This window comes from Trichechus manatus, unplaced genomic scaffold (genome assembly GCF_000243295.1).
Source record: "Trichechus manatus latirostris isolate Lorelei unplaced genomic scaffold, TriManLat1.0 scaffold00044, whole genome shotgun sequence".
NCBI lineage: Eukaryota > Metazoa > Chordata > Mammalia > Sirenia > Trichechidae > Trichechus > Trichechus manatus.
The window spans coordinates 39,450-52,828 of record NW_004443980.1 but is presented as its reverse complement, the minus strand read 5'-3'; the positions used below and the strand labels follow the sequence as shown (position 1 = coordinate 52,828).

At 40.6% G+C, this 13,379-nt stretch overlaps 1 protein-coding gene across 1 annotated transcript in view; it reads right to left on the bottom strand.

Annotated features, from left to right (window-relative positions):
* NEK5 (NIMA related kinase 5) overlaps positions 1 to 13,379 on the bottom strand; it is a gene marked incomplete at its 5' end in the record, with an annotated part of 80,404 nt that overhangs the window by 42,875 nt on the left and 24,150 nt on the right. Inside the window, 4 exon segments of the mRNA XM_023731506.1 lie at positions 934 to 988; positions 2,716 to 2,820; positions 4,091 to 4,161; positions 4,250 to 4,333. Of these exon segments, the coding sequence (XP_023587274.1) occupies positions 934 to 988; positions 2,716 to 2,820; positions 4,091 to 4,161; positions 4,250 to 4,333 (315 nt within the window).

The following is a 13,379-nucleotide window of genomic DNA, read 5'->3' as shown; positions in this document are numbered from 1 at the left end:
AGAAAAACAATAGAGAAAATCAATGAAATAAAAAGTTAGTTATTTGAAAGGCTCTACAAAATTGCCAAACCTTATCTAGACTTAACAAAAAAAAAAAAAGACTCAAATTACTAACATTAGGAATGAAAGATTACTACTGACCTTACAGAAATAAAAAAGATTGTAAGAGAACACTATAAACAATTGTATGCCAATAAATTAGATAACCTAGATGAAAAGGACAAACTCCTAGAAAGATACAAACTATTGAAACTGACTTAAGGAGAAATAGAAAATCTTAATAGACCTATAATAAGTCAGGAGATTGAATTTGTAACTAAAAAAAATAATTCCCCCAAAGAAAAAACTATACTACTTCACTGGTGAATTCTATCAAATGTTTAAAGAAGAATTAATACCAATCCTTCACAAATGCTTTAAAAAAATACAGGATAGAAAAACTTTCCAAATCATTCTATGAGACCGGTATTATCCTGATACCAACACCACAGACATCACTAGAGAAGAAATATCTCTTATGAATATAGATGCAAAAATCCTCAATGAAACAACAGTGTGTGTGTGTGTGTGTCTATATATATACATATATAGGGACTATGTATATATATAGTCACAATTTATTTTTTTATTGTGGTAAAATAAATATAACAAAACATTTGCCATTTTTTACATGTACCAGTAACACACACAATTTATTTCTAATAGAAATATACCACAAATATTATATGTCAACTTAGATTTTTTTTCAATTTGTAGTATAGTTTGTACTTTTTCCCATGTCAGTACATATGGCTGTATAATTCCTTTTTAATAGCTAGTCCAAATAATTGTCAACAATCTAATAAAACCAAATCTTAACCTTTTCTCCCAGAAATTAATTTCATTTACATGATTTTAATAATTCAAGATTAATCTGACAATTAACATACTTACAGGATGCTTGAGTGTGCAGAGCTCATATAAGACACAGCCAAGAGACCATATATCCCTGGTGATAAGTGATGAAAAGCCAAGAATATCTGTAATTCTTAATAAATTTTTTATCCTCAGAGTGCATTACATTTGTGTAGCTTTACAGTTTTACATAGGTTGATCAGTTTTAACAAATGCTCTGAGATACATTATCAATTCTTATTACTAAGATAAGAGTTAAAATAAAAACAATTTGTAGTTTGTCAGAACCCTAGCAGAGAAAATGTATACAAACTTTGCTACAATCTTATAGCTCAGTATTTACTTCAACTTAATGTTCTCAAAGAAAATGTGTGTATGTACAGAATTTTGAACCATTTGGAGGAGGCAGACAGAACTCAAAGAAGGATTTGTTTCGATTCAAGATGGAAACTGTGGTTGGTCTAGAAAGGTATATTCTACTCTAAGCTCTTGCAGAGCCCAAGTTATAGTAAGTGATAAATATGTTTGACATTCAATAAACATTTGAAAAATGTACTTACAATATATGACTCAAGCCTTGCTCTTTACAGACTTGGTATTTAGAAGTATTTATATGCAATTAGTTTTATAAGGAGTTATTTTATAGAACAAAAAGCATAGTTAAATCTAAAAGACCAAAGAAAATATAAGGAAAGTCAAAGAGGCGGGGAAAGGGGTAAAACGAGAATGATTCAGTAAAGTGAAGCGAATGGTTCCACCAGTTCTCAACACTTCCGTGCACGTGAGAGAAAGAAAGAGAGAAGAAACTCACTTATACTAAAGGTTTGGAGACAATGGAGGGTGATTACAGAACAGGCAGGGAACAACTTCCATCTGAACATCACACGTTCTTTTCCTACCACACAGAATGTTTGCTCTGCTCTGTCTTCCATGGGCCTCAAATTCCTCTCTAACTGGGGTGGTGTATTCATAGGCTTACAGGGTCCCGCCAGTGACTGGGACTGGGTCCAAACATTTGCATACCTTATATCCTTCTGTGGAGTTGTTAAAAAACAAAATAACCAAACCCATTGAGGTCAGGTAGATTCGAACTCATAGCGACCCTATAGGGCAGAGTAGAACTGCCCTGTAGGGTTTCCAAGGAGTGGCTGGTGGATTCGAGCTGCTGACCTTTTGGTTAGAGCTAAGCTCTTTAACTACTGTGCCATCAGGGAGCATTGGGTGGTGCAAATGATTAACGCGCGACTGCTAACTGAAAGGTTGGAGGTTCAAGTCCACCCAGAGGAGCCTTGGAAGAAAGGGCTGGTGAACTAATTCTGAAAAATCAGCCCTTGAAAACCCTATGGAGCACAGTTCTACTCTGACCCACATGGGGTCACCGTGAGTCAGAGTCAGCTTGCTAGCAACTAGTTTATACCACCCAGTGAGTGGTGAGGTGAACTAGAAAATGGTTTCCTGATGTAAATGGGGCAGTTGCCCAGCTGACTATTGCCAAGATCTTCCAATTTTCAGAGGCACCAAATCTGTATGTTTTTTAAATCTTCCAATATTTAAACATTGATTCCAATTTGTAAAAAGCACTATCAGTAAACAAAACGATGCTGTTTATATCTCATGTATCTTTAAATGAAGAGAAATGGGTTTTTTCTAAAGTCAACAGCATCAGGGCACACTGAGTGGTCAGAGACAGTCACTGTGATTCCCACTTCACACGTGAAAGAAAATGAAATTACAAAAGTACCATAAGAGAAGGGATAAGAACTTTAGTTTCTAGAACCTTAATTCAATATCATCCATCAGATTTTCCTGGCACTTTCAAACCAATAGTCAGTAACTCATGTTTTATTTTTGTAGGGTTTATTCTGACAGATCTCTGGGGATAGATAATAAAGCGTTCCAACACAAGTTCGAGCAAGTTCCATGGAACTAGTAAAATATATTAAATAATAAAATAACATGGTTTCTTACTGGAGTAATAAACATGCTGAAGATATGGAAATGTAAGGAAAAATGTAAAAAATAGATAACAAAATGTGATGCATGCACAGATTAAAATAAAGCAAAAATATTGGACACTGATAACAGAGTAACACATTAGTTGATGTTTTTAAGCTTAGAATTCATTCCCCAAAAATCCACACATTAAAAAATATATATTTTTATGACTTAAAGACCCTACAAAGAGGTACAATTGTAATGTTAACAAAAAAACTCTCAGAGGTAGAAAGATGTCCCCCTTTCAAACTGTCAAAGTAATGCAATCTTATTATTTAAAATTTGCAAAATACAAAAGTGAGTAATGAGAAAACAAAAAAATTATCTACAATTTTAAACAACTATTGTTAAAATTCTGATTTATTTCCTTCCTGTGTTTTTTTCTATGCATATTTTTCACATAGCTGTGATCATACTGCATTTAAAATTCAGAATTCCAAACTTTTTAATTAAACATATCATGAAGCATTTTCTCACACTGTCAAGAAATGTTTAAAATCATAAATGTTTGTAACTGCATAATACTCAGGTACATGGCTGTTTCAAAATTTATATATAACCATTTCCCAACTGTTAGATATTCATGTAATTCTAAATTTGAAATTATTCCCTTAGAACAAATTCTGAGAAGCAGAACATTCAACAATCTCTTGATATATATCACCACCAAATAGTCTGCCAGAACAGCTGCACCAATTTATTCTCACCAGAATGTCTGAACTTGCCCATTTCACTGAATTCTCCCAGCTTTCTGCATATTAGTCACATCACACATTTGAATAAACTTACAGTACACACTATACAACGTTGCCACCATCATTCCATGCCACAATTTATCTTGGGAATTTTAATCTCAAAATACCATCTGAATGATTTAATGAATTTATATAAATAGTTGGAGTCGCTTGTAGCTCAAACAGTTAATGCACTTTGCTGCTAACTGAAGGGTCAAAGGTTCAACGCCAATCAGAGACACCTCGAAAGAAAGGCCTGGTGATATACTTCCAAAAATCAGTTATTGAAAACCCTGTGGTGCACAGTTCTACTCTCCCACACACATGGGGTCATCATGAGTCGGAATTGACTCAACGGCAGCTGGAATATAAATAGTTTCCAAAAATTATTTGGACAACCACATTTTTAGTATCTTAATTCAAAGTAGGAAGGAATAGGAAGAAAAATGATTTTTAAAAGTACTCACTTGTTCAGGACTCTTGCTATGCCGAAGTCCCCAAGCTTTGCAACCATTCCATTCTTGCTAAGAAAAATGTACTATAAATTGAAAAAATGCTATGCTATTTGAGATATTTCAAGAAAACAAAAGATCAGTTTTTTCTTGGTCTTCTATCTGAGCTGTTACCTGTGCTTTTATGTCCCTGTGTAAGATCTTCCTGTCATGAAGATGTTTTAGTCCTAGAGAAATCTGTACAAACCAACCCAGAATCTGTAGAGGGAAAACAAAATAAAACTATTCAGGCAGTCTGGTACTTGCAATTTCTGTGAGACTTCTTCATGATAACATGCAAAAGGTGAGAAATAATTCATGTGTGTGTGTTTATGTTAATGGAGCTAATAGAGATACCACCTTATCATATTATGTTCCTTTTACAGCTGGAAAAACTGAGGTACAGAAAAGCAATCTTTGTAATCGAAGGGAATGCCACATACAGAAAAAGGTAAATAGAAGCAAAGGCGAGAGAGAAGAAGTTCTTGAAAAACTCAGCAGAGGTTACTGCTATTGTAAAAAAGACCTCTAATTTTATAAAAGTATCCTGACTTCAAATACCAATCTTCCATTGTACAAAGAACCTTGAAATGAACCTTCAAAATATTATGCTGAGTGAAATAAGTCACTTACAAAAGAACAAATATTGCAAAATCCCACTCATATGAAATATCTAGAATAGGCAAGTGTCTTAGTTATCTAGTGTTGCTATAACAGAAATACCACAAGCGGATGGCTTTAACAAAGAGAAATTTATTCTCTTACAGTCTAGTAGGTTACAAGTCCAAATTCAGGGTGTCAGTTCCAGGGGAAGGCTTTCTTTCTGTATTGGCTCTAAAGGAAGGTCCTTGTCATCAATCTTCCCCTGGTCGAGGAGCTTCTCAGGTGCAGAGATCCCAGGTCCAAAGGATGCACTCTGCTCCCGGAGCTGCTTTCTTGGTGGTATGAGGTCCCCATGTCTCTCTGCTCACTTCTCTCTTTTATATCTCAAACGAGATTGGTTTAAGACACTAATCTTGTAGATCTCATCAATATAACTGCCACTAATCCATCTCATTAACATCATAGTGATAGGATTTACAACACATAGGGAAATCATATCAGATGACAAAATGGTAGACAATCATACAATATGGGAAATCATGACCTAGCCAAGTTGACAGATATTTTTGGGGGACACAATTCAATCCACGACAGCAAGTGCACAGAGACCTAAGTTTATTGGTGGTTACCAGGGGTGGGGAGGAGGGAGGAGAGGTGAAGGAGGACTCATTGCTTAGGGGGCACTGAGCTCCTGTTAAGGGTGATGAAAAAAACTTGGAAACAGAGAGTGGTGATGGTTGCACAACATGATGAACATAATTAATGTCACTGAATTGCACATGTGAAGACTGCTGAAATGGCAAATGTCTTGGTATATGCTGTATATATCTACAACAATTTTTTTTAAAAAGGCATGTTCCAGTCTATTAAAGTGGCCCAGTCCATCCAACATGCAAGCCACCACAGTATGACAAACTGACAGATGCATTGCTGTGATGTTGGAAGCTATGCCACCGGTATTTCAAATACCAGCAGGGTCACTCGTGGTGGACAGGCTTCAGCAGAGCTTCCAGACTAAGACAGACTAGGAAGAAGGAACTGGGGGTCTACTTCTGAAAAAACTGGGCAGCAAAAACCTTATGAATAGCAGTGGAAGACTGTCTGGTATAGTGCTGGAAGATGAGCCCTTTAGGTTGGAAGGCACTCAAAACACTACTGAGGAAGTGAGGAAGAACTGCCTCCTCAAAGTAGAGTCAAGCTTTCATTTGCTGAGGTGGCATGACTCAAAAATGAGAAGAAATATCTGCTAACACCCATTAATAATCGGAATGTGGAATGTACAAAGTATGACTCTAGGAAAATTGGAAGTCATCAAAAATGAAATGGAATGCATAACAACTGGTATCCCAGGCATTAGTGAGCTGAAATGGACTGGTATGGGCCATTTAGAATCGGACAATCATATGATCTACTATGACAAGTTGAAGAGGAAAGGTGTTGCATTCATCATCTAAAAGAACACTTCAAGATCTACCCTGAAGAACAATGCTGTCAGAGATAGGATATTATTCATACACCTACAACCAATTAATATGACTATTCAAATTTATGTACCAACCACTAATGCCAAAGATGAGCAAATTGAAGATTTTTACCAAATTTTGCAGTCTGAAAATGATCAAACATGCAATCAAGATGCATTGATAAATATTGGTGATTGGAATGTGAAACTTGGAAACAAAAACGAAGGACCAGTAGCTGGAAAATATGGCCTTGGTGATAGAAACAACACCAGAGATTGCATAATCGAATTTTGCGAGACCAAAAGCTTATTCACTGCAAATACCTTTTTTCAACAACATAAATGGCAGCTATACACATGGAACTCGCCAGATGGAATACACAGGAATCAAATCGACTACATCTGTGGAAAGAGATGATGGAAAAGCTCAATATCATCAGTCACAACAAGGCCAGGGACAGACTGTTCCAACTGCAGAACAGACCATCAATAGCTCATATGCAAGTTCAAGTTGAAGATGAAGAAAATTGGAGCAAGTTCAAGAGAGCCAAAATACGACTGTCTTAGGCTGGGTTCTCTAGAGTAGCAAAACCAGTAAAGCGTATAAATATATATAGAGAGATTTACATCAAAGAAACAGCTCACGCAACTGTAGAGGCTGGAACGTCCCAAGTCCGTGGATTAGGATAGAGGGTTCTCCCGATTCACACAGCCAAAGGGGCTGATGAACTCAAGATTAGCAGGCTGGAAAGCAGGACTCCGCTCACGGGCTGTGAAGATCGATGAATCCCGGAATTGGCAGATAAGCTGATAGCTCAAGTTCCAAGAACCGGAGGTCAGATGAACAAGAGGCAGCCACAGGTCCCAGAGTGAGCAAAAAGCCAGAACGTCTGCTTATATTCGGATGCAGGCCACACCCCCAAGGAAATTCCCTTTCAACTGACTGGCTCCTCACAGCATACTCGATCATAGGAGTGATCACATAGAAACACTGAGAATCATGGCCCAGCCAAGTTGACACACCATCTTAACCATCACAGTCCACCCCTTGTCAACTTGGCACATGTACACAACTCCTCAAATCATACACAATCTCTAAATAAAGACAATTACAAAGTCATACTCGTGCCTAACATGATACAACTAACACGTGTACAATCAAAAACGCACTAGCCCCGTTTACGTCTTATATTTTATAAGTGAAGGAAACAAAAATATCTGGTGCACAGATACAAAGCAGAAATACTCATAACAATCACAGTCCTCATTTCTGCAACTGGTCATGTGACTGTAACTGGTACTTAGAACTACCTTCTTCCACCACCCATTCCGCATTCCCTTTGCCCTCAGCAAGCACCTCAGCTGATCGTGGTTCTTTACCTGGTGGGGTGACCTAAACCTTCATTCCTGAAGGGTCTAGGTCATTAGCAGTTGCTATAGTTTTCCATTGACTTTAATCACAGGGCATGGTAGTACTAAGAGACACCCTAAGGGATCTCCTGCATTCCAGACATACTCTTCTTTACCTCCATTATGTAACATCAATCCGATTTCCTCTTGGTAATCAGGATCAATCACACCAGCCAGTATGGTAACTCCCTTCTTTGCCTGTTGATCCAGAGGCATAAGGAGCCCAAAATGGTCAGGTGGCATTCTTAACTTCCAGTTCAATGGAATCAGTGATGTATCTCCAGGTGGCAGCATTCCTTCCTTTGGAACTAAGACCTCTAGGCCTGCAGAGCACAAGGTCGAGTGGACAGGAAGCAAAAATCTTGCAAGAGGGTCACTAAGGGTAATAGTGAGTGGGACCACTCCCATTTCTACCCCTTGGTTCCTGGATCCATGAATCCTGGCTATGGGAGAAACAGCACCATATATTCGATGCTGGTTTAGAGCATATACAGCCTCCTGGAGAACACTGCCCCAACCCTGCAAGGTATTGCCACCTAGCTGGCACCATAATTATGTCTTCAGAAGGCCATTCCATTGATCAAGCCAGCTGCTTCAGGATGATGGGGAACATGGTAAGACCAGTGAATTCCATGAGCAGGGGCCCACTGATGCACTTCATTTGCTGTGAAGTTAGTCCCTTGATCCGAGGCAACACTGTCTGGGATACCATGACGGTGGATAAGGCATTCGTTAAGTCCATTGATGGTAGTTTTGGCAGAAGCATTGTGTGCAGGGAAGGCAAATCCATATCCAGAGTAAGTGTCTATTCCAGTAAGGACAAAACACTGCCCTTTCCATGATGGAAGTGGTCCAATGTAATCAACTTGCCACCGGGTTGCTGGCTGATCACCTCGAGGGATGTTGACATATCAGGGACTCAGTGTTGGTCTCTGCTGCTGGCAGATTGGGCACTTGGCAGTGACTGTAGCCAAGTCAGCCTTGGTGAGTGGAAGTCCATGTTGCTGGGCCTGTGTATAACCTCCATCCCTGCCACCATGGCCACTTTGTTCATGAGCCCATTGAGCAATGACGGGAGTAGCTAGGGAAAGAGGATGACTGGTTTCCAGAGAATGCATCATCCTATTCATTCAATGGTTAAAATCATCCTCTGCTGAGGTCACCCTTGGTGAGCATTCACATGAGACACAAATATATTCACTTCTTTGGCCCATTCAGAGAGGTCTATCCACATACCTCTTCCCCATAAATCCCTGTCTCCAATTTTCCAATCATGTTCCTTCCAAGTCCCTGACCATCCAGCTAAACCATTGGCCACATCCCATAAATCAGTATATAATTGCACACCTGGCCATTTCTCCTTCCAAGCAAAGTGAACAACCAGGTGCACTGCTCAAAGTTCTGCCCACTGAGAGGATTTCCGTTGACCACTGTTCTTCACGGAGGTCCCAGAAAGGGGCTGTAGTGCTGCTGCTGTCCACTTTCGAGTGGTGCCTGCATATGGCGCAAGCATGAGTTTTCTCTTCTTAAGTCAACTGATCATAAGGAACTCCCCATGAGGCCATAGGTGCAGATTGGGAGATGGAAGGAAATGTGACAAGAGTGGAGACCATGGGCATTTGGGACACTTCTTCACACAACTTGTGCCTTCAGATCCTGCTTGGGCCTGATCTCGTATATACAACTTCCATTAAATGATGGAGTGCTGCTGTGCACGTCCAACCTTATGACTCTGTGGGTCAGACAACAACCAGTTCATGATGAGCAGTTCAGGTCGCATGGTGACTTGGTGTCCCATAGTTAAGTGTTCAGTCTCTACTAAGGCCCCATAACAAGCCAAAAGTTGTTTCTCAAAAGGAGAGTAGTTATCTGCAGAGGATGGCAGAGCTTTGCTCCAAAATCCTAAGGATCTGCACTGTGATTCACCAATAGGGGCCTGACAAAGACTCCAAACAGCATCTCTATCTGCACGGACACTTCAAGCACCATTGGATTAGCTGGATCACATGGCCCAAGTGGCAGAGCGTCTTGCACAGCAGCCTGAACCTGTTGAAGAGCCTTCTGTTGTTCTGGGCCCCACTCAAAACTAGCAGCTTTTCGAGTCACTTGATAAATAGGCCAGAGTAGCACAACCAAATGAGGAATATGTTGCCTCCAAAATCCAAAGAGGCCCACTAGGCATTATGCCTCCTTTTTTAGTTGTGGGAGCAGCCAGATGCAATAACTTATCCTTCACTTTAGAAGGAATGTCTCGACATGACCCACACCACTGGACCCCTAGAAATTTCAATGAGGTGGAAGGTGCCTGAATTTTTGTGGGATTAATTCCCACCCTCTAGCATGCAAATGTTTTACTAGTAAGTCCATAGTCATTGACACTTCTTCCTTACTAGGTCCAATCAGCATTATGTCATCAGTGTAATGGACCAGTGTGACATCTTGTGGAAGGGGAGGCAATCAAGGTCCCTGCGGACTAAATCTATGACATAGGGCTGTAGCCCCGAGGTAGGCAAGTGAAGGTGTATTGCTAGCCTTGCCAGCTGAAGGCAAACTGCTTCTGGTGGTCCTCTGAAAGAGGTATGGAGAAAAAGGCATTAGCTAGATCGATAGCTGCATACCAGGTACCAGGAGATGTATTAATTTGCTCAAACAATGAAACTACATCTGGAACAGCAGCTGCAGTTGAAGTCACCACCTGGCTAAGTTTTTGATAATCTACTGTCATTCTGCAAGATACATACGTTTGTTGCACACGCCAAATAGGCATGTTGAATGGGGATGTGGTGGGAATCACCACTCCTGCATCCTTCAGGTCCTTACTGGTGGCAGTAATCTCTGCAATTGCTTTAGTTTACTATTTTCCTAGGCAGGGGTAGTTCTAATGGCTTCCACTTGGCTTTTCCTACCATAATAGCCCTTACAGTATTTCTCAGGGATCCAATGTGGGGGTTCTGCCAGTTGCTGAGTACATCTATTCCAATTATGCATTCTGGAACTGGGGAAATCACTACAGGATTGGTTCAGGGACCCACTGGACCTACTGTGAGATGGACATGAGCCAAGATTCCATTAATAACCTGACCTTCATATGCTCCCACTCTGACTGGTGGGCCAAAGTGATGTTTTGGGTCTCCTGGAATTAAGTGTCAGTTCAGAGCCAGTACCTAGTAAACTCTGAAAAGTCTGATTATTTCCTTTTCCCCAATGAACAGTCACTCTCATAAAAGGCCGTAGATCCCTTTGGGGAAGGCTGGGAGAAAGATTAACAGTAAAAAATTCTGGCAGTGTATTGGAGTTCTTCCTTAAGGTGACCCAGCCTCCCCTTCATTCAAAGGGGTTGTGGGTCTTCAAACTCGCTGAAATCTGGGAATTGACTGAGGGACTGTGACTCTCTATTCTGGCGATTTGAGTTAGACTGCTCTTCACCTGACCTTGAATTCATCTGTTTGTACAGATTAAGTAAATATTTAGTAGATTTCCTATCTATTTCACTCTTAGGGACACCATGACTAAGTAGCCAATGCCATAAGTCCATATGAGTCAGACTATTCTGATTACTGCTTTGACTCCTCTGTCCATTACTGTAACCACACCCACCTTGTCTTTTTCGATTGAGTGCAGCCACTTGGCCCCTTTATCACCGGGTCCAGTCAGCCCCATTGTAGTTAGGTGTCTTAATTCAGTTAGGGCAGTTTCCACTGTCAAATCTGACTTACATAAAATAGCAATCACAGCAGTCTTCAAGGATGCTGGGGCTCCCTTCACAAATTTGTTCCTCATCATTGTGGTAAAAGGGGTGTCCTCTGGGCCCTCCACATGTGGGTCTGTGGATTTAACCTGATAAATCCACTCTAGCATGCCAATTTCCCTAAGACTTTGGATACCTTCTTCTACAGTATACCAAGGCAGGTCTGGTACTTCAACTTGATTTAGTGTAGGCCACCCTGTAATCCACGCTTCAGCAACCAAACCAAATAAACTATTAGATCCCTTGCTAACTTCTCAAGCTGAAACACTGAATGAACAATCTGTGCTTAGTGGACCTATATCAATAAACTCAGACTGATCCTTCTTTACGTTCCTTGCACCATTATCCTGCACCCTTAATAGCCATTCCCACACATAGTCCCCAGGTTTCTGTTTGTACCTATTAGAAAAGTCAAGCAGTTCATTTTGAGTGTAGCGTACCTCCTCCTGGGTCACACTTTGCATTTTACCTTTTGGGGCTCACTGGGACTTAAGTCTAGTTATAGGTTTAGAGGCTAGAATCCATAGTGTGGAATTGTTTTGAGAACATTCAGCATTGTCTTGTAAATCATCTGCCTCAGGCAATGCCCCTGGCAATGACTCGGGCAATGGCTCTTCAGAGGCAGCTGGGCTAGGGCTAATCTCATTAGATGGGAGTGAAGAGGCTAATGGTTTTTCTAGGCAGGGTGGTTTAGCAGACCAGCATGAAGTAATCTCTTCAGATGGGAGTGGTTCCACTAGCAGATGGGAGTGGTTCTGCTGGCAGGAGTGATTCAACAGATTTAGGGGCTCAGTGTTCCCAGCTTCCTGATTATCTGCCCATATGTCCCCATCCCAAGTTTCAGGATCCCGTTTCTTCCCAATTAATGCCCTTACTTTAACTTCAGACACCTCTCGAGGTTGGCAATTGAGCTGGCATTGTAATTCAGCAACTCTTACAATAAGACTCTGGCTTTGGTTTTCAGCAATTTCAGCTCTGTTATTACAAGAAATAAGGCTTTCTTTCAAAGCACAAGTGGAAGCCTTGAGGTCATTTATGCAGCACTTGAGCTTTGACCCTGAAGCCCCGAACGCATCTCTCTTTCGCCAGTTTGTCTAGCGAAAGTAGGACCAACCAACCAACTTCCTTATACTTCTCATTCTGACAAAACTGTAGAAACACATCCCACATGCGTTCACCCTAAGCCTCACCTTTCACCAATACCTGATCTACTAGTGGTGATATTTTGTGTATTTGTATCACCACCTCACACCATGGGTTAGCAGTGACCTCTTTACTGCTGGAAGCAGAGTCATCTACATCTGTAAGACTAACCAGACTTGAGAACCAATTTAGAAAACTCATCTTTACAATTTTGTTTCTCTAGAACCACTATTGGTACCAAATGTCTTAGGCTGGGTTCTCTAGAAAAGCAAAATCAGTAAAGCATATAAATATATATAGAGAGATTCATATCAAAGAAATAGCTCACATAATTGTAAAGGCTGGAATGTCTCAAGTCCGTGGATCAGGATAGAGGCTTCTCCTGATTCACATAGGCACAGGGGCTGGTGAACCCAAGATCGGCAGGCTGGAAAGCAGGACTCCACTCACAGGCTGTGAAGATCAATGAATCCCAGGATTGGCAGATAAGCTGATAGCTCAAGTCCCAAGAACTGGAGGTCAGATGAACAGGAGGCAGCTACAGGATCCAGAGTGAGCAAAAAGCCAGAATGTTTGCTTATAGTCGGATGCAGGCCACACCCCCAAAGAAATTCCCTTTCAACTGACTAGCTCCTCACAGCATACTCAATCATGGGAGTGATCACATAGAAACACTGAGAATCATGGCCCAGCCAAGTTAACACACAATCTTAACCATCACAATGACCATGAGTATATCCCACCTGAATTTAGAGACCATTTCAAGAATAGATTTGACGCACTGAACACTAATGACTGAAGACCAGAAGAGTTGTGGAAAGACATCAAGGACATCATACATGAAGAAAGCAAAAGGTCATTAAAAAGACAGGAAAGAAAGAAAAGACCAAAATGGATGT